The following is a 21,876-nucleotide window of genomic DNA, read 5'->3' on the forward strand; positions in this document are numbered from 1 at the left end:
ACAGTAGAGTGTCAAGAATTAATTATCTCAGTGATTTAAAGCTTTTTTGAATCCCAGTCAGCTAAGTATGTTTATGGTGATCCAGACTAGCCATCCAGCCAACTGAGCTAGCCATTCCCTCCCCATCTGTATCCCTAACTCTAAGAAGAGAACTATTTTGGCACTTTTACATGATTATTGTAATGAAGTTAAGGAAAGTGATGGTAGAGCAATGTTTTCATATCTCATGGTGAATCAGGAATCTCTCCCATCCTTACCATCAGCCATTGGCTTTTATTGGAAAGATTTACAAATCAATAATTGATCTGGTTGCCACGTTATGGATGTACATTCCTTGGCTATCAAATCCTGGATTAGGATTTGAATCTGGACCTTCTTGTTCAGATGTCAGGACGCTTACTACCTACTGTGGAACAAAACATCCTTTAGCTGGTATATCATAAGAAATTGTGGGATCAGGAGAGATGAGGTGTGAAACATTGAAAATAGCAAAAGTAGGCTCTTCAATCCTCAAACTTCTCTGTCATTCATTATGATCATGGCAGACCATCCAACTCAATAGCCTTTTCCTCTTTTATACCCATATTCTTTGATCTCTTCAACCCCAAGTGCAACTCCTTGAAATCACACAATTTTGCCGTAGGAAATTCCACTGGTTCACCATTCACTGAGACGAGGAGGAGGAGGAGGAGGACTGTAGTGTCATTCATGAACATTTCAGTCTTGCCCCTATCCACAGCCTCAACCTTGACAGCTCCAATGATGGTGAGACCATTTCCTCCACTGGAATGTGGACATTTAATGGACCCTGTCTGCTGCCAGTCAGGAGTTGGTGCCTACAATTGTACACCACCTTAATGTACAAGAGAGAGGGAAAATGTGTCAGTATTATGCAAGATGGATAGTATGTTTCATTAGGGTTACAGAGCTGGATGTGTATGCAAGCTGTGAGATATGGTGTGAGGCTTGCCAGCAGTGCTAAGTATCTGAGGAGTTGAAACAATGAATGTGAATTACTAGTTTGTTTGATAGAAGCAGTTTGGTCATTAAGTAAAAGGGGCTGGTGCTGATTTGAACACTGCTTGAGACTAGTAATGTGGCATTTGAAGACTTATTCACAGGCCTTGGCTTGTAACATCTTATAGTCTTTCTTCTCAGGCCTCAAGATTGACTACTGGTGTTGATTATGCAAGGCATCTATTCTAACTGATTTCCAGGAATGATAGTGGCCAAAGACAAAAAGTCTGAAAGCTTGTAGCTGAATGCAAAAAAAAGTTGGAATTTTTTTTATCATGTAATTAAAGCACTTTTTAATGATTTGAGTACTTCCAGGCCACTTCAGATGAGTGACCTCATTAGGCTTAACTGAATAGAAACATTAGTCTTTTTTTTGTTCCCTGCTATTATCAAATAAAGTCCATACTAACTGTGGAACATGATCTTGTTGGATTATATACATATAAAGTACATGTAACTCAGTAAATTTCACACATTCAGGAAGGAGAGATCAGATCTGGAGTGTGAGACAGCTCAAGCAAGTATATAGTTTGGGGACTTTCAAGGCAGTGTGGGAATAGAACTGATAAATCTTTCTTTTCTTTCTCCATTTTAAAAATTTAAAGTTCAATAGTCTAGTTAAAAGGTTAATAAAGTAGCTGACATAGGGACAATTATCATTCAATCACCTGGAACCTCAATAGGTGTTGATTATTGTTGAAGTTTAACTAGCAAGAGTCATCTCAGCTGACCTCAGTACTACTTAAGAGAGCGCCCATTGAAAGTGCATAGTCAGTAAGTTTTGCACAATTAGGAAGGAGAGATCAAATCTGGAATGAGACATAGTGAAGTGAATATGTAGTACAGTGACTTTGGAGGTAGTGTGGGAATTCAGTTCAGAAAGGAAGAGGTGCTTTTGGCTTGCTTTTTTTTGGCTCCTTATTTGCAATGGGTTTTTTTTTGAATGGGATAAATTAAAGGTCTGGATCAGGGGCCCAGAAGGTCATTGGTTTGTAATGTGACAACACTATAGATTTAAAAGGTGCATTTTGTCCTGGTTTTTTTATTCATGATGAAAGGTTGAGACAGAGATGATAAACAGTCTGTTCCAAAGCCAATAAAATAAACAGTTTGTGAGGCCTTGGGACGACTTGAGTTGGAACAGTAGAAGTAGCCTGAATGGGTAGGGACATGCTCCCACAGAACTAGGGTTTTTAGTTTGTTTTTCAGTCGCAGTAGTTCCTGGGATGTTGAAGCTAGATGTAGAAGCTGCTTTCCTCTTTCTGTTACAGTTAAAAGCTGGAGTTCTCTTCCTGCTGTTAGAACTGCATTTCTTTCTGAATTTGTCATTGTCAAGAATGTTTATGGGATGTCACTATGTTGGAACAGTTACTGTTAAATCATCCATTCTATTTTCTAACAGTTAAATTATTCTAATTTCTACTTTCTTTTGTTGTCTTTTAACACTAGTTTATGAACAAAGTGTTTTATCTTTTAAAAAAATAGCGTAAAACCCAATCTATCTTCTTGGCATATCTTGAGAGGATTTGGTCTGATCTATGACATCAGTAATAGCTGCTATGTTGATTATCTATCATAGGCTATATTCAGATAGAAGGTAAATAGGAGAAATATGTACAGATTCAAACTGAAAGACCAGTATGAAATTTAAACACAAAAAAATAAGAACTAAGTAATTAGAGATGCAGGGCCAGGTGATGTGTTGTACCGCATGATGTGGGAGCTTGTGGACCTCACTGTGGTTCATAGTGACCAAACCTGTAGCTAGTGTTGGTGCTTGTGGAACTCTGGCTCAGGGCTGATGAGCTGCAGCCTGAAGTTTGAATACTGACAATTCAGGGATGGGATATTTATGTGGATGCTATGATTTGGAGAGGTGATGACCTAGTGGTATTATTGCTGGATCATTAATCCAGATATCCAAGTAATGCACTGGGGACAGGGGTTTGAATCCTGTCAGGGGTGGAATTTGAAATCAATAAAAATCTGGAATTAAGAGTCTCAAATGCTCATGAATCTGTTACTGAAAAAAATCCATTTAGTTCACTAATGTCTTTTAGGGAAAGAAATTACCATCATTACCTGGTCTGCATGTGACTCCTGATCTACACTAATGTGCCTCACTCTTAACTGGCCTCTGGATAATTAGGGATGGGCAATAAGTGTTGGCCCAGTCAATGACCCTCTCATCCAATGAATAAAACTTATAAAAATTACCTCACTTGTGGTCAAGGAAAGGACGATGTGACTACAAGCAAGGCAGGTGGAGGGATCCAAGGGGTAGCGCTGAAGAAGTCTCAACCTATGAGCTTGTCTATCAGAATTGAAATTCTTGCTGTGTGGCTGAATTGGGGCAACAGGGGAGCCTGAGAAAACTGATCATGACACTGTGTTCCTGGGTGCCATTCAAGAGCAGGGAGAAAAGTGAAATGTAGCTGTAATTAGAGAGTATAGTCAAGGATCCTGTTCTCTGTGGCCAGGATCAAGTGTCCTGAAAGCTGTTGTATAACAGGCCTCATTTCTAGATTCAGGATATCTCAAATAGGCTGCAGATCCAGTTGTCATGGTCAACATAGGTGCCAACAATTGATGTGAAAAGAGCTTCTGCTGAGGGAACATGAGCAGCTGGGGGTAAATTAAAAAGCAGAACCAAAATGGTGGTAATCTCCAGACTACTAACCGAGACTAATTGGCACAGGGTTAGAAAGGTAAATATATGGCTCAAAGATTAGAGTGGGAAGAACAGGTTTGAATTCATGGGACATTGATACCAGTACTGGGAAAGAAGGGAGCTGTTCCAATGTGATGGACTCCATCTGAATCGTGGTTGGGGGTGGTATGTATTAAATTGTAAGGAAAATTATGGAAAAAGTTAAAGAAGGGTTGAATTTGAGATTATTAGAATTTCCAAAACAGGTAATAGGACAGATCATTGAAACAGTTAAGTACAGCCGATAAGGGGACACTCCATGAGAGGAAGGGTTGGGGGAATCAACACGGGACTGAGGGTGTTGTACTTAAATGCGCACATGATACAAAACAAGGTAAATGATCTTGTAGATTGGAAAGTGGTGGGTATAATGTTGTGGGTATCACAAATGTGGCTGCAAGGGGTTAGGGCTGGGAACTAAATATCCAAGGATATGGGTCCTGTTAAAGGGACAGGCAGGTGGCATAGGATTGCTTTGTTGGTAAAAATAAATAAAACTAAATCAAAAGCAAGAGGCGATGTACACATTATGGTGCCAATCTGTATGGTTAAAGTTGAGGGACCAGAAGGGAGGAAAAGATCTGGATGGGAATTATGTACAGGCATATTAGCAGTAGTCAGGATGTGGGGCAGAAAATAAATCTGGAGATAGAAAAGGCATAAGATAGGCACTATTGTAATGTTCATGGGGATTCTTCAATATGCGGGTGGACTGGGAAAACAGATTTGTACCAGAGTCCAAGAAAAGGAATTCACGGAATGTCTGTGAGACCTGGTAATGTGTAATGAGGCAGACTTGATTAAGGCGCTTAAAATAAATGAACCCATATGGGCCAGTGACAATAGGAAAGAATTCACTTCCAGTTTGAGGTGGAGAAGCTTGAATCAAAAGTAATTGTATTGCAATTGAGTAAAGACAATTATAAAGACATGAGGGAGGAGTAGGCCAGAGTTTATTGAAAGTGGAGCCTAGCTGGGAGATGATGGAACAGCAATGTTAAGAATTTCTGAGGGTAATTCAGGAGGCACAGCGGAAATCCTTCAAAGGAAGAAGAAACGTTCTAAGGAAAGGATGATGCATTGATGGTTGATAAGGAAAGTCAACATAAAATCAAAAGAAAATGCATACAGTGTGATGAAGATTAGGGAAACCTTTAAAAGCCAACAGAATACAACTAAGAAAGCAATGGGGGATATGAAATATGAGGGAAAGTATCTATTAATATAAAAGAAGACTGCAAGAGCTTTTTTTAGATCTCCTAAAAGGCAAGAGGCATGAGGGGACATTGGAGAACTGGAATATGATGCTGGGAAAATAATAATGGGGAACAAAAAATTTCTAAGGAACTGAAGAGGTACTTTGCATCAGTTTTCATGGTGAAAGACACCCGCATCAAACCCGGATCCCTAGCACTGTGAGGCAGCAGTACTCACCACTGAGTTACTGTGCCACCCATAATGCAGAGCTAGGGAACAGCTGAAGTAGTGTGATGTGGATGGAGAAGGAGTGAAGATTTGAATGTGGGCACAAGGAGGGATGGCATTAATGGAGGGTTGATTGGGGAGTGATGACAAAGTGAGTAAGGGAGAAGGGTAAGGCTGCTGAGAAAATGTGTATAGAATGAGGATGCTGACCTTGAAGAAGTTCTCCTCCTCTCTCCACAAGAATCCTCTTGCAAGGATGTCTATCTTGAAGAAGTTCTACTCCTCTCTCCACAAGAATCTCAGTGAGTCTCTCCCTCACTGCAACCCCGAAGTCATCTCCTACCTATCACCTCCATCCCTATCTCCATTCACCTATTGTACTCTTTGCTACCTTATCCCCAGCCCCATCCCCCCATTTATCTCTCCACTCTGGAGGCTTACTGCATCAATTCCTGATGAAGGGCTTTTGCCCAAAACGTCAATTTTCCTGCTCCTCGGATGCTGCCTGACCTGCTGTGCTTTTCCAGCACCACTCTGATCTAAACTCTGGTTTCCAGCATCTGCAGTCCTCACTTTTGCCCTGGATAGGATGAGAGTCTGCTGAATGAGTGAATGAATGAATTTCTTGGAAAGAGTTGTGCTGGGAAGAGATGTGAATATGTATTTGGGGAGAGATTAATTGATTGCAGTATGTGTGGAATGGTAGGGAGAGGGGCTTTGCTGAATTTTCTGGGTTATCATGAAATATGGAGAGATTAACTGAAGCCTAGATGCGAATATAATAAAAAGATCTCAATACATGTTGCTCTGTTCAAACTTTATACATATACTGAATATATATTATCAACATACTGAAAGCTTCTGCTGCTTTACTGATGATTTGGTTTATCTGGAATCTGGGGTCACATTAATTTTAAAATTATTTATTATATATGCCCATATGTTGAGATGATGTGGACATCACTGGGAAGGCCAGTCTTCGTTCTTTGAAGATTTGGACAGCTACAAAGTCTTACCAATCTTGACCCCATTTTAGGACCACAACAACATATAAAAGGAGCAGAATTAGGTGATTTGGTCCATGTGCTCATGGCTAATAGTTTCTTAACCCTATTCTCCTTCCCATAACCTTTGATCTCCCTACAATGAAATAACCTATTTATGCTCAATGATATGGCCTCTACAGTCTTACATGGCAATGAGTTCCATATTTGCCTCCCTCTGGAGGAAGGAATTACTCCTTATGTTAGTTCAAAAGACTTGTCCCTTCACTGAGGATGTGCCCTTCAGTCCTAGTCTCTCCTAGGAGTGGAGAGTCATAGTCATAGAGATGTACAGCATGAAAACAGACCCTTTAGTCCATGCTGACCAGATATCCCAACCCAATCTAATTCCACCTGCCAGCACCCGGCCCATATCCCTCCAAACCCTTCCTATTCATATACCCATCCAAATGCCTCTTACAATTCCTCTGGCAGCTCATTCCATACACGTACCACCCTCTGTGTGAAAAAGTTGCCCCATAAGTCTCTTTTAATCTTTCCCCTCTCACCCTAAACCTATGCCCTCTAGTTTTGGACTCCCCAACCTCAGGGAAAATACTTTGTTTATTTACCTTATCCATGCACCTCATAATTTTGTAAACCTCTATACCGTCACCCCTCAGCCACCGACGTTCCAGGGAAAACAGCCCCAGCCTATTCAGCCTTTCCCTATAGCTCAAATCCTCCAACCCTGGCAACATCCCTGTAAATCTTTTCTGAACCTTGTCAAATTTCACAACATCTTTCCGATAGGAAGGAGACCAGAATTGCACGCAATATTCTAACAGTGGCCTAACCAAAGTCCTGAACAACCACAATATGACCTCCCAACTCCTGTACTCAATACTCTGACCAATAAAAGAAAGCATACCAAATGCCTTCTTCACTATCCTATCACTATCACTATCCTATCTACGTGTGACTCCACTTTCAAGGAGCTATGAATCTGTTTGTCCAGCAACACTCCCTAGGACCATACCATTAAGTGTATAAGTCCTGCTAAGATTTGCTTTCCCAAAATGCAGCACCTTACATTTATCTGAATTAATCTCCATCTGCTACTTCTCAGCACATGTTTACATGAAAGATTAGATTACTTACAGTGTGGAAACAGGCCCTTTGGCCCAACAAGTCCACACCAACCCGCAACCCACCCATACCCCTACATTTACCCCTTACCTAACACTACAGGCAATTTAGCATGGCCAATTCACTTGACCGCACATCTTTGGACTGTGGGAGAAAACTGGAGCACTCGGAGGAAACCCACGCAGACATGGGGAGAACGTGCAAACTCCACACAGTCAGTCACCTGAGGCGGGAATTGAACCTGGGTCTCTGGTGCTGTGAGGCAGCACTGGTAACCACTGTGCCACCATGCCGCCCACAGTGGATCTGGTCCACATCCTGTTGTAATCTGAGGTAACTATCTTCACTGTCCACTACACCTCCAATTTTGGAATCATCTGCAAACTTACTAACTGTACCTGTAATGCTCACATCCAAATCATTATGCAAAAACGTAGAGGACGCAGCACCAATCCTTGTGGCACTCCACTGGTCACAGACCTTGAGTCTGAGAAACAACCCTCCACCACCACCCTCTGTCTTCTACCTTTGAGGCAGTTCTGTATCCAAATGGCTAGTTCTCCCTGTATTCTGTGAGATCTAACCTTGCTAACCAGTCTCCCATGGGGAACCTTGTCAAATGCCTTACTGAAGTCCATATAGATCACATCTACCGCTCTGCCATCATCAATTCTCTTTGCTACTTCTTCAAAAAAATCAATCAAGTTTGTGAGACATGATTTCCCACGCACAAAGCCATGTTGACTATCTCTGATCAGTCCTGATCTTCTCCACACCCAGTATATCCAGGCCTCTGTATTCTATAGGTTTCAATGAGATCCCGCCTCATCCTTTGATTCCATTGATTACTGATCCAAGAGTCCTCAACTGCTCATCAGTTACTTTTGGACCATCATAGAAAAAAAAAGCACTGATGTAGAAATGGTTGTTTTATAGTCTTTACTGCTGAGGAGGACTAAGCCTGTCCGGCTTTCACATCTTTTAGAATTTATTTTACTTTAACATTACCCTAGGGATAATTTGATAGAATAACAAATCCAAAGGATAAAGTGACATAATAGCCATGAAATTTGTTGTAGAACAAAAATGAGCAAGGTATGCAAAATCTTGGGAAAGCTAGCTTAAATTATTTTGGCAGCTGTCCAGCTAGTCACTACAGTAAGCCAGGGATGAAACATTCCCAATATTTGGTAGAAACCTGTCATTTTAATATATCCTAGTATTCAGGGCTAGAAAGGGGCATAAAATAAATTGCAGCTCTGCTGTCAGAGTGGGAACTGACTGCAGAGCTGTGACTAGAAGTTCAGAGTACAGGAGAGGAAATGTAAGGAGCTGCTCCTCCTTTCACATGCTGTTGGTTGTTTCTTTCAAACACAGGTTCCCTTCCTTCCACTCTCCCAGAAACATTACCTGTGATTGTAACAGATCAGGGCTGAAAATCTTGAGGAGGAAAGGTAGGCCAGGGGTGGGATATATCCTGGTCTAGGTATTAGGATGTGCTAACTTGGGACCTTTTACGTACCTTCAAATGTTGCTGATAAGGTGGCTGGGGCATTTATTACCTTGTGGCTGTAGCCATACAGATAATCTAGAAAGCACAACTAGTGTCCCTGATATAGCTACATTAAAAATGTTTTCAAGTCTGGGATACCAAAAATAATTGGGATCCATTGTGATGAAGCAATACTGGGCCCAAAATTTGGTATTCTAAATTGGCCCATTTTCTGTAAGGCCATGGGTCAAACTAAACAGCAGCCAGCAGCTATCAGCTACAGAGAATGTGGAAATCAAAGTCAAAGAGTCACAAAGGTTCGATGGGGGAATCAGTTACAGCCAGCCTGTAGGTTGTGCTTGGAGAAGTACTGATCTGACTTTCTAGCACCTTGACTTCCAGATATTGCCTGAGGATCTGCACCTTACAACTCCACAACATGGCAACAGTGAAGGATGTGGGTACAACTCCATGCTTTGAACCCCACTCATGACCACATTGGCCAAAGGCCACTGAACATTCAGAAAGGTCTGTGACGAGGTGATTAAAAATACATACCTGGAAGCCATCCCCTCAGTGAAGATTCACAGCAAGATTTATGCCAGAAAACTGTGTGTGGCAATCTAAGAAGATCCAGTAGAAGATCAGCCCTGACTAGCAATAACCAATGGAAGTAATCCATTCTACATCGGAGAGGAAGGAGACACCAATGGCCTAGCTCAAACACATGGATCATTGAGTAATAGCTGTTCTCAGGTGGATATAACTGTATAGAGAGTAAATATTGTGGAAAATTGGGAAATGCTCACATGAACTCTTTAATAAAGAATATCTTGTTAATAAAATTGAGTTGAGCCTCAAACTGAACTCTGTATTGCGTTGCCACCTCACCGATGAGTGCTTGGATAAAGTGTTTTTATTGCATTGACTAGTCAAAGTGTTCAAAGCATGAACAACACCATCTATACACCACCATTCAACAACCACGTACATACATTCCCTACTCTCTATTCTAATACAGGATAGTGAAATACATTTATCAAGTGCATATAAGCTCCAGTGTTTTCTGACCTTTGTGGAACTATTTGTTAATGCCTTGAAATTATAATTATATATGCAGCTTGTGGTTTGTGTTTAGTCCTTTCTCTGTGATTTAAGTGGGTGGATGAGAAACTTGAAATAATATTCAGTTACTTCTAAAATACAACAAGGCATAATTAAAACATCCAATAACTTGGAAATTCAGAGAAGAATTTTTTTCCTGATGATTTGTGGCATCAGTAAATGCAGTTCATTTTGTTTCTGCACTTTGACTGCTGTAGTGATCAATATTTAACTTCACTTCTATTGCCATCAAGATTCACATGAATGTCGGTCTCCAAAAATAATCTTTTTAATTGCTCTCATTCATTTTAATATGGTATGGGACAGATCAGTACAGCAAAACATCCTTACAATCACCAAAATTGTTACTGAAAATGAGAAATAGTAAAATCATCACTTGTTTTCTTTGTCCAGTTCTGTTTCTCTCCTTTGTTACAATCTGATTTTAATACATTAAGAAGTCTTACTTTAACATATTTGTTATAATATGATATCTTCAATTTCTTACAATTTAGCACAAATGTAGGGGTAGGTCCTCAGCAACCAAGAGAATGAAATGGATTCAAATTAAAACAATTGTCAGACCTCTAAGATCTGCCTAGAGTATGATCACTGCAAGTGAATAAGTTAATACTTATAACTCCACTAACCACTGCCCTTATTTAAATCAGGACCTTGCTGCTAGATTTATTTGATAATGCTCAAAGTAATTTTTTCCATCGGGGATATTGAGTTCTTGATGGGAAGATCGCAATTACTCCAAGAGGAGGAGGTGGAGAATTACAGCAATGAAACAGGCCATTCAGCCAAACTATTCCACTTTGAATAAAACAAAAATGCATGTCAGGTATCATTTATGAAGAGAAATACAGTTAACATTTCAGGTCTATAACCTTCCATCAGAATTGACAGGTTGTGGGAGGAGAAAAACAAAAAAGATGCTCTGTAAAAGAGAGTAGGGCAGGAGCAATTAAACAAAATTTCATGGTACAAAGCCCATGGTAACGGATAAAGAGACAAAAGTTATGAACAGATGAAATGTAAATAGCTGGATAACAATCTTCCAAATGCAAAGTCAAGGAATAAATAATTATAAAATCATGGAACAAGCAGAAAATCATATATGAAACAAAATGGAGGGAAAGCTTATGGTCTAAAATTATTGAACTTAGCAATGTGCCCAGAAAGTCATATGGCACAAGTCAAAAGATAAAGTGCTTTTCCTCAAGACTTGCATCGAATTTCATTGGAAGACAGTATCAGACCAAAGACAAAAAGGTCAGGGCAGAAGCAAGATTGGGAATTGAAATAACAATTGATAGGAAGCTCAGGCTCACACTTGCAGATTGAACAGAGGTGTTTCACTAAGCAGTCGCTCTGCTTATATTTCATCGCCTCAACGTAGAGAAAATCACACTGAGCAGCGAATACAGCAGGTCAAATGGAAAGATGGACAAGTAAATCACTTGAAAGCATTGTTGGGCCTTGGCTGGTGACAAGCAGGTGTTGTCTCTCCTAAGTGTTTGTGGAAAGGTACGAGATCAAAAGAAGGAGTAGAAGGAGGTGATTGCAGAGTGACTGAAGCTTCCAGAGTACTACTGTCTGTGCAGTGGAGATAATATGACACAAGATTTCAGCATCAAACTGGCCAATTGACACAATTTTCATCACAATAGCATCCACCAGATTTATCCATGTAATAACTCTTAAACATCTACAGTTGCAAGCTAAAGAACTCACATTTCTTACTTCAGTGCCTTTAAATTTTCCCGGCTTCTAGTTAGCTGAGCATTTCTTTGTAAAAGACTTAAAACTGTTCTCTTTACTCTGCTGGTACCTCAGCAGCAACTGCAAGAGAGAACCAGTCACGATTGGAGGAGCAGCTCGTTGCAGAGGCAGACGCAGAGATAACATGGCAAGAAAGATGTGACGCTTTTCCTCTGGATTTGTTGTTGATGTTGGGTGACCATTGCATTGTCATATTCTATTCTTCTGTTCATTTTGGTGTCCCATTATACCAACATCTTAGTCAAGATCCAGCAACAATTGCCTTGCCATGATATTTCTATTAAACAACAAATCAATTATACAAGGAAAAATGTTCTACTCATCCTTGTACATCTTTGGACCTGTCCTGCAAGTGCCTTTGATTGTACTGGTGCTCCCACACACCTGCTCCAACGACTACAATATTGCCATTGAAATGTCATTGAGTTTAATTGTGGGAGACTGCAGATGGCCTTGCTAGGAGACTTTGAATAGCTTGGAGCTTGAAGACTCAACTACAAATTTTCCCAGTTAGGCATGAGTCCATAGTAGCTGATTAGATTAGATTACTTACAGTGTGGAAACAGGCCCTTTGGCCCAACAAGTCCATACCGACCTGCCGAAGCACAACCCACCCGGACCCATTCCCCAACATTTACCTCTTCACCTAAAACTATGGGCAATTTAGCATGGCCAATTCACCTAACCTGCACATTTTTGCACTGTGGAAGGAAACCAATGCATCCGGAGGAAACCCACGCAGACACGGGGAGTCTGAGGCAGGAATTGAACCTGGGTCTCTGACGCTGTGAGGCAGCAGTGCTAACCCTGTGCCGCCATGCGAGCTGTTCTGTAGTAACTTACTGCTTCCAAGACTTTTACATCTGTTTCTTTGTAATATTGTATTTACTGTTTACTGGGTTTACCCACCTTTTTCAGGGTGCTCCCACTTTTCAAAATGATCAAAATTGTGGCTCCCCACTTTTTATTTCTGTCAGCCAAGATTGCATCTTCTCACTTCTTGCCATATAAAATAGGCAATCTCTTGCCTCTTGTGGTCTAAAACACAAAGTACTTTGTTTTACATGTTTTTAAAAAAATTCTCTGGATTTGGCGTTCATACATCTTGCCAGAATCATGTCTTAATTACTGAGCCTCAGCCCTTTGAGTCTTTAACTTTTGTTGAGTTTTCTTTTTCTGTCAGATTACTTTTAACAGATTTCTTCACATTTTCTCATTTTCAACTAAAATAAATTCTGAATCCTTCCCAATTCTATGGTCCTGATTTAAATCTCATTTCTGACCGTTTCACGGTTTCTTGTAGCTGTGCATTGTGGAGCCTAATGTAGATGACAGCAATATTTGTTGTGAGAGTGAAGGATCTCCTCTACACTCATTTGCCTCTAATTTCTAGTTGTTACGTTATTTCTCAACGCTGTTCCCTTTTCCGTTAGCAATTGCAAAATTTACTTGCTGAAGTCTTCAGTTTCTATTTAACTGACGCATTTTATAAGTGTAGCTGGCTTTTCTTTCTTTCTTTTACTTACCAGCATTTCTTACCAACTTCAGAATGAGGTTTTACCTTTGGAGTAATAAGCTTGCCATTTTACCATTTCTATGGCTACTGCAGTCTCCCTCTGTCAATGATCATGTTTCAGTTGTTGATTGAGTATTTGTGGGGAGAAAGTGAGGTCTGCAGATGCTGGAGATCAGAGCTGAAAATGTGTTGCTGGAAAAGCGCAGCAGATCAAGCAGCATCCAAGGAACAGGAAATTCGACGTTTCGGGCATAAGCCCTTCTCCAGGAATGAGGAAAGTGTGTCCAGCAGGCTAAGATAAAAGGTAGGGAGGAGGGACTTGGGGGAGGGGCGATGGAGATGTGATAGGTGGAAGGAGGTCAAGGTGAGGGTGATAGGCTGGAGTGGGGTGGGGGCGGAGAGGTCAGGAAGAAGATTGCAGGTTAGGAAGGTGGTGCTGAGTTCGAGGGATTCGACTGAGATAAGGTGGGGGGAGGGGAAATGAGGAAACTGGAGAAATCTGAGTTCACCCCTTGTGGTTGGAGGGTTCCCAGGTGGAAGATGAGGCGCTCTTCCTCCAACCGTTGTGTTGGAGGAAGAGCGCCTCATCTTCCGCCTGGGAACCGTCCAACCACAAGGGATGAACTCAGATTTCTCCAGTTTCCTCATATCCCCTCCCCCCACCTTATCTCAGTCGAATCCCTCGAACTCAGCACCACCTTCCTAACCTGCAATCTTCTTCCTGACCTCTCCGCCCCCACCCCACTCCAGCCTATCACCCTCACCTTGACCTCCTTCCACCTATCACATCTCCATCGCCCCTCCCCCAAGTCCCTCCTCCCTACCTTTTATCTTAGCCTGCTGGACACACTTTCCTCATTCCTGAAGAAGGGCTTATGCCCGAAACATCGAATTTCCTGTTCCTTGGATGCTGCCTGACCTGATGCGCTTTTCCAGCAACACATTTTCAGATTGACTATTTGTGTCTCCTTAAAGCAGTCATGCTGTTATAATGTAAACTCACTTTCTTGAATATTTCCTTTTCTTTTGAGGCTTTTAGATTTCTTTTCAAGGGAGAAGTCAGATTAAGACCACTGTAAATATATGATTTTGTCCCCCATAACCACTCCTGGTACTCTGTGGTATTTTCCACCTCTACTTGTGCATAATACTAGGTAAGGTCTGTTTAAAGTAATTTGCTGTTACCAAGTCGTTGGTCTTGTTTTGTCTTAGGCTTACCTAGATATTGGTGGTCGAGGATAAACCAACATATTGTATCTACAGAAAATGCATTGTTCTTTGTTAACAAGATGGTATGATAACTTAGCAGCAATAAGTACAACTATATATAATGAGGCATTATTACTAGGACATTAAGAAGCCGGTAGAGATACATTACTCCCTTTGAAAACTGGAGGTTGCATGAGAGTTTCTCTCCCAATAACACATATTACAAATATATTTAGTATAAGTACAATATAATAATAAGTATAGTTAATCCTAAAACTCTTGTGGTGCTGTGGTAACATCCTTCCTGCTGTCCAGAAGCTCCAGGCTCAAGTCCAACTCAAGGATTTGATAAACAAAGAAGGTGCATTCATGACATAGCCAAACAGAGTTAGTATCACCCAGTAAAACCATCCAACATATACTAATGGCAGGTAATAGAGCCAGAGTGTTACCTAGGAGAAAGTGAGGACTGCAGATGCTGGAGATCAGAGGTGAAAAATGTGTTGCTGGAAAAGCGCAGCAGGTCAGGCAGCATCCAAGGAGCAAGAGAATCGGCATTTTGGGCATAAGCCCTTCTTCAGGAATGAGGAAGATGTGCCAAGCAGGCTAAGATAAAAGGTAGGGAGGAGGGACTTGGGGGAGGGGCGTTGGGAATGCGATAGGTGGAAGGAGGTTAAGGTGAGGATGATAGGCCGGAGAGGTGCAACACGACGCCTGGAGAAAGAGCGCCTCATCTTCTGCCAAGGAACCCTCCAACCACAAGGGATGAATGCAGATTTCTCTAGCTTCCTCATTTCCCCTCTCCCCACCTTATCTCAGTCCCAACCCTCGGAGTCAGCACCACCTTCTTGACCTGTAATCTTCTTCCCGACCTCTCCGCCCCACCCCCTCTCCGGCCTATCACCCTCACCTTAACCCTCCTCCCTACCTTTTATCAATTCTCCTGCTCCTTGGATGCTGCCTGATCTGCTGTGCTTTTCCAACAACACATTTTTCAGACCAGAGTGTTACCTGGTCAGTTGCGTGATGGAAATAAATTGAAGCTTCCATCAAGAATATCCAAAGCTCCAGGCTACAATATTTACATAAGAGTAAATTTTATCTCTTTAGCGAGACTCAGTTGGCTGGACAGCTGTGTGGATCAGATTGTAATCAGCATGGGGTTCAATTCCATTTCTGGCTGATGTGAAATTTTCAACTGCCTTCTTGCTCCACCTGTGGTGGAGATTGCGCCCTATGGGTCAGGTATACCTTCAAGCAGAAAACTTAAGATGAAGATAGTTAATCCCAAACATGATTTACACATATAGTTTCTCTCTCATCACAAATTATCTACTGGTTGTTTAATCAACTTGTGACTCAACAAAACTATGATAGATCCCATGAATCATGAAGCATTACAATCACAAGTTTCTGCTGGCTTAGCTTGTGCTTTATGTAGAAATTAATGAACAGAGGTAGGCTGTTCAGTCCCTTGAACTTGTTCTGACATTGAATGAGATCTGTGGCCTAAAACATACTTAGCTTTGACCCATATCCTTTAATACCTAACAAAATACTACTAATACTTAACAAATATTTAACAAAAATGTATCTATCTTAGATTTAAAACTAACAATTTACCTCCTTGTAATTTACATGAATTGCTGTACTTGTCCTTTAACCTATTAAATGTAGTAATTAATGGCATAAGTACCCTTTTACTAATGTAATAATTGTTAATGAATGCTATTCAAATTTCCTTGCTCAAAAAGTGTACAATTATAAATGTGGCATCTTATTCCCTCAGAATGTAAATTGTTTTAGAAAATGTACAAAATGCTAAATATTATGTTTAACATTTTTAAAATTTTCATTTCTGTACCTTTTTGTCCTCCATCTTATAAAGGCTCCCTTTGATTCTCTTTCTTCATTTGAAATTACCAATGTTAATCCACTCTTCCTCCCAATCCTTTGTCTGTTTAAGTCACAATCCTCCAATTGTTATAACTGAAGCTAGAGGAGTGCACTGTCTCTCGAGGTCAACTACTTCATGGTACACCATATACACTAAATACTTCCTCCAGTTACTCAGTAGACTAATGAAATATCAGCTTTAAATAACAAAATGTGTCAACCAGGCATTTTAATAAACCAATAATCAAAACAAAAATTATTGAATGAAGTTCCATTAGTTCACATTCACAGTCAGTAATGTGCGCGCGTGTACACACACACACATACACTCTCTCTCTCTCTAAAGATGAAGGTTTGAAACAAGGATGTTCTTGACTCTGCTACTCTGACATTCTGGCATGCATAGTCAAGTCCCTAATGTCTGAAGACCTGTGGTTTTACTTGCTTAGGAAATACAATCTTGTGATGCTCTTTCAACAGAACTATTAGATTTTGCCCTGAACTCAATAAAAGGATTTTTATTTTAGAAATGAGGGAGATCAGCTGGGAAGCTTGATCTGCACAAGCTTTCCTCCAACTCAGCTGGTTCCTGGGCAGTCTTCTCTCCAATTGAACCAGATTAAACAAGAACCTTCTCCAAAATAGTCACTGTTCCAAACAGCCACAATAGAGATCTAAGACAAAGCAAGCAGTTATCATCAGTTATGTGATTAATGGGAAGTTTTGTTAAAACAAAATCTCCAATTTCTGCAATGAACTTTCAAAGGTATCTTTTAAAAAACTACTCCAGGTACTTCCACAAAATTTAGGTAAGTTCATTTTACACTATCCCCTAAAATTTGGTCCTTTAAGCAATATTAAGTATAATGCGCATTTGCAATACAATCTAATTGGATAAAGAGACATATTGTTTTTCTCATTGTTCAGTAAGGGCACAGATTTCTTGTTACTCACATTTTATGATTGTTAACTTGCACTTCCAGTAACATTGCAGGCAAAAAATGTAAAATTTTAAACATAAAGAAATAAGTCTAACTAATTTATATTGAGGAAAAGGTGTGGCAGAATCAATTTATTGAGTAGACATCTACAGTTGACAATCACAAATAAATGAAAGATCATAAAACCTTTCTTTTGCTTATAATCACCAATATATTCATGAATGCTGAGGGCTCTTTGGTACAGTGCTACCACCCACCTAACCACCTTTGAGCTGGAAGACCATGATTCAAATTCCACCTGCTTCAGTGGTACATCACAATATATCTGAGCAGATTAATCAAAATATTTGTCTATAACTGAATGCCAATGGTTCTGACACAGTTGAAACTTAAAGAAAAATGTAAGTAAGATTGAAACTTACTCATATCAAAGACATCTTTTTTTGATTGGTTTTCACTGTTATTTGTTAATTCATTGGCTCCTGTGTTGGTGTTGAGATCTACTTGCAATGTTGTTAGAGCCTGGAGATCTAGATGTTGAGTGTTCACATATGTTGGTACTTCTCCATCTTTGGATAATGAAGGTCTCACCTCCGGTCGAATGCATACATCAGTGGTGGATCCTGCAGATTTCAAATGAGGAATATGTAAGGGAAGTTTAAATAATTACTTCTAAACAAAGGGATAGAGAGGAGGATTTAGGATTGTGGAGAAGAACCTAGATCTATTGGATTTACATCCCATAAACATTTCATTGATGAAGTACGAGCTTCTTGGTCCAATCCTCACAATATTACAGAGAAACTTTGACAGTGTTTGTGAAGATTCTAAGATTACATTAGGAATTTCAACCAGCCTGACTCATTACTGACCTGTCTGCAAAGAACAGATGTAGGTTCCACTGTGGGTCTATTGATAAAGGAAATAAAAGAATATTGATCTTAGCAGAATTAAGAAATCTGTAACAAATGTATCCATCTTTTCCTCAAGGGGAATGCAAAAGATTATGCAGACAGTTTTCTTCAGCCTGATTTTGTGTTTTGTCTCCCTAATCCACAGGAAATCACATTATGAGCAATAATACTGGTCTCAGCTGTCCTACCTTGAAATAACACATGGTTGCTCTGCTTCCCAACCCTTCAGTGTCTCTGTTAGAGTGCTCCAGCTGTAGGTGCTCACTCAGAATATTCCAATGGCTTGATCTCTGACTCCATCAGGGTCAGAGGTAGAGCAGTATGGTGGATAGAAATCCTAAACCACTACACTTCCTCTATCTCTAAAGGCTTTGTGGAATTTCTATATCTTTTGCTTTTATCATTTTTAAGTTTTGACGTTCTTTTTATTTTTGTAAACTTTGGTATTCCATCATTATTATGGAACTAGTGCCAATGCATTACAAACAAAAACAGAAATAGCTGAAGAAACTCAGCCAGTCTGCCAGCATCTGTGGAGAGAAAGCAGAGTCAATGTTTTGAGCCCAGTGACCCTTCTTCAGAACTCATGGTTCTATTGTTTCAGGCGTCTATGCAAAGAAAGAAGAGACTAGTTTATTGCTCAGTTTCTACTGTTCTTGCTAAATCTCAAGGAGTTATGGAAAATGTAAAAAAAAGATGAAGTTCAGATCACTTCATAGTAAAATGCACTTACTCATTATTTGAAACAAATCTTTATATGTCACTCCTAGATTATGACAGTCATTAGCGATATATTAGCAATGAGTGGATGAGTTGTTTCATAATCCATAGGTGGGTGTTCAAGGCCTGACACACCAATTATGTAGTATTTTTCCATTTTGAAAATCTTCTGTAGTGATAAGTACAGTACCTTACATAGATGCTAATAATGTACATCTGCAAAATATATGATAAGGCTTGACAATTGTCAGGTCAAATTTAGGATGGTTTGCCCAGATCTGGACAGAATCAAAGGCTTAGTGGACAGCAACTCAGCACGATGTTACCTATTTTCAGAGGGCTAACAGGTCCTTTTAGATTCCAAAATGGTGTCTGTGACATGCGCATACAATTCTGTCTGAAGAACGATGAATTGTGTATTGGTAAAGTTGATTAGAGAACACACACCAAATAAAGTCATAGAGTCAGAAATGTACAGCAAGGAAACAGACCCTTCGGTCCAACTCATCCATGCTGACACAATATCCCAACCCAATTCTAGTCCCATCCTCTAGCACCTGGTCCATATACCTCCAAACCCCTCCTATTCATATACCCATCTAGATGCCTTTTAAATGTTGCAATTGTACTAGTCTCCACCACTTCCCCTGGCAGCTCATTCCATACATGTATCACCCTCTTTGTGAAAAAGTTGCCCCTTAAGTGTCTTTTATATCTTTCCCCTCTCACCCTAAACCTATGCCCTCTAGTTCTGGATTCCCCCATGCCAGGGAAAGACATTGTCTATTTATCCTATCCATGCCCTTCAAAATATCTGTCAGAAGAATGCAGAGCAGACAGATCACAATGACAATCAGCAAGTACTACTTATTTGGTACCAACATGTAAATTTGAAGCTGCACACCTCAGCCCATGCCCTCTCAATCTCCCACAGTTGAACACATGTTTATTGGCATGACAGACACTCAACATGTAGTATTTACAGGGATGATCAGCCAATTACAAGCCAGTGCTAGATTACTTCTAGCTTTTACCACAATTCTAGTTTCAGGAATATGCAAGAAGTAACGTAGCAAGTGTGGAAGTACATTTTCGGTGACTTAAAAGTTTGTGCAGAAACCAGATGTTTCCATACATTGGTACCTTAGTACTCTATTTTCTTAAAATTGAGCATGTTTGGAAGAATGAGCAGTGGAAGAGCTAGAAGATGGAGGACGGAAAAGAGAGGGAGTACGATTCTCAGCAGAAAGCCAAGTCTGGGGCAAAACATTGAGGGAGCAATTTATGTAGTCGATTCTTAGTAATGATTAAAGTATGAGATGGTATTTGAGCATTTCACGAAGTTGTTGTTGCATAATAAATTCAGCGAATGGTAAAGAATTCAAAGAAAGTTGTTGTGAAGATGAAAGTGGCTGTAAACCCTTATGACTCTGGTGAAGATATTAACAGCATGCTTTATTAAAGCACTTCAGTGTCTTATATAAGAGAAAGAACTTTATTTCATTGCCTCTTGCCAGAAAGAGCAAAATGGAGTGACTGTGAGCTTTTACATGAGTTATATGCTTTCCCATACTGCAAGGTGCCATTGGCAACACACATGGTGCTTTGCATACACCACATATCAACCCTCCCATGTAACTGAACCAAAGGGTGTGACTATGGTTGTGAATACCTTGTTCATGGTTCCTTTGCATTAGTATTTTTTTAATTTGAGGAATTTAAGTTTGTAATATAAAATTGGATGAATGCAATTAAAGCATTTTGAAGATTTGTGCTCCAAAAGCTTTGAATTATATTTCTTTAAGAGTTTAAAGGCTAGAAAGGTAAGGTAGTTGAAATGCTGGGCTTTAATGACTAAACACACGTGAATGCACAAAGGAACTGTAACTCAAGAAAAAGTGTTTGGGGCAGTGGGAAGCAAATGGATCCATATCAGTAGAACTGGAAGACTTGCTCTCTCTCCCTACCCTCCCCCCTCTTGAAAGTTAGAGTCTTAATTCTATAAACATTATATATGGTTTAGAATCATTATTTTACCTGTATACTTATCTAGTCATTTTTAAATATATTTATTTTGATCAAGTTTGTATGATAAAGATTATTTCAATTCAACGCTGGAATCCTTACACTTAATTTATTGCTCTTAGTTCTTTCATGCTTTTTAAAAGATTATGGTCTATTAAACCAGCTTGTAACAAAAAATATACTCTAAACCCTATTCAGCAACAGGTCCATAAATTACGCATTGGATAGGAACTTGTCACCACCTTATCAGCATTGATTAAAATCATTTAGAGTCATAGAGATGTACAGCGTGGAAACAGATCCTTCAGTCCAACCCGTCCATGCCGACCAGATATCCCAACCCAATCTAGTCCCACCTGCCAGCACCTGGCCCATTATCCCTCCAAATCCTTCCTATTCATATACCTATCCAAATGCCTCTTAAATGTTGCAATTGTACCAGCCTCCACCACTTCTCTGGCAGCTCATTCCATACACGTACCACCCTCTGCGTGAAAATGTTGCCCCCGAGATCTCTTTTACATCTTTCCCCTCTCACCCTAAACCTATGCCCTCTAGTTCTGGATTCCCCGACCCCAGGGAAAAGACTTTGTCTATTTATCCTATCCATGCCCCTCATAATTTTGTAAACCTCTATAAGGTCACCCCTCAGCCTCCAATGCTCCAGGAAAAACAGCCCCAGCCTGTTCAGCCTCTCCCTGTAGCTCAGATAATCCAACCCTGGCAACATCCTTGTAAATCTTTTCTGAATCCTTTCAAGTTTCACAACATCTTTCTGATAGGAAGGAGACCAGAATTGCACACAATATTTCAACAGTGGCCTAACCAATGTCCTGTACAGCTGCAAATGGCCTCCCAAATCCTGTACTCAATACTCTGACCAATAAAGGAAAGCATACCAAACGCCTTCTTCATTATTCTATCTACCTGCGACTCCACTTTCAAGGAGCTATGAACCTGCACTCCAAGGTCTCTTTGTTCAGCAAC

The 21,876-nt window shown here is 40.2% G+C and overlaps 1 protein-coding gene across 1 annotated transcript in view; it reads right to left on the bottom strand.

Annotated features, from left to right (window-relative positions):
- Positions 1-21,876, bottom strand: part of shc3 (SHC (Src homology 2 domain containing) transforming protein 3) — a 298,746-nt gene that overhangs the window by 34,443 nt on the left and 242,427 nt on the right. Inside the window, exon 10 of the mRNA XM_060841596.1 lies at positions 17,653-17,853. Coding sequence (XP_060697579.1) covers positions 17,653-17,853 — 201 coding nt within the window. The remainder of the gene's footprint in view (positions 1-17,652; positions 17,854-21,876) is intronic.

Source organism: Hemiscyllium ocellatum, chromosome 2 (assembly GCF_020745735.1).
Source record: "Hemiscyllium ocellatum isolate sHemOce1 chromosome 2, sHemOce1.pat.X.cur, whole genome shotgun sequence".
NCBI lineage: Eukaryota > Metazoa > Chordata > Chondrichthyes > Orectolobiformes > Hemiscylliidae > Hemiscyllium > Hemiscyllium ocellatum.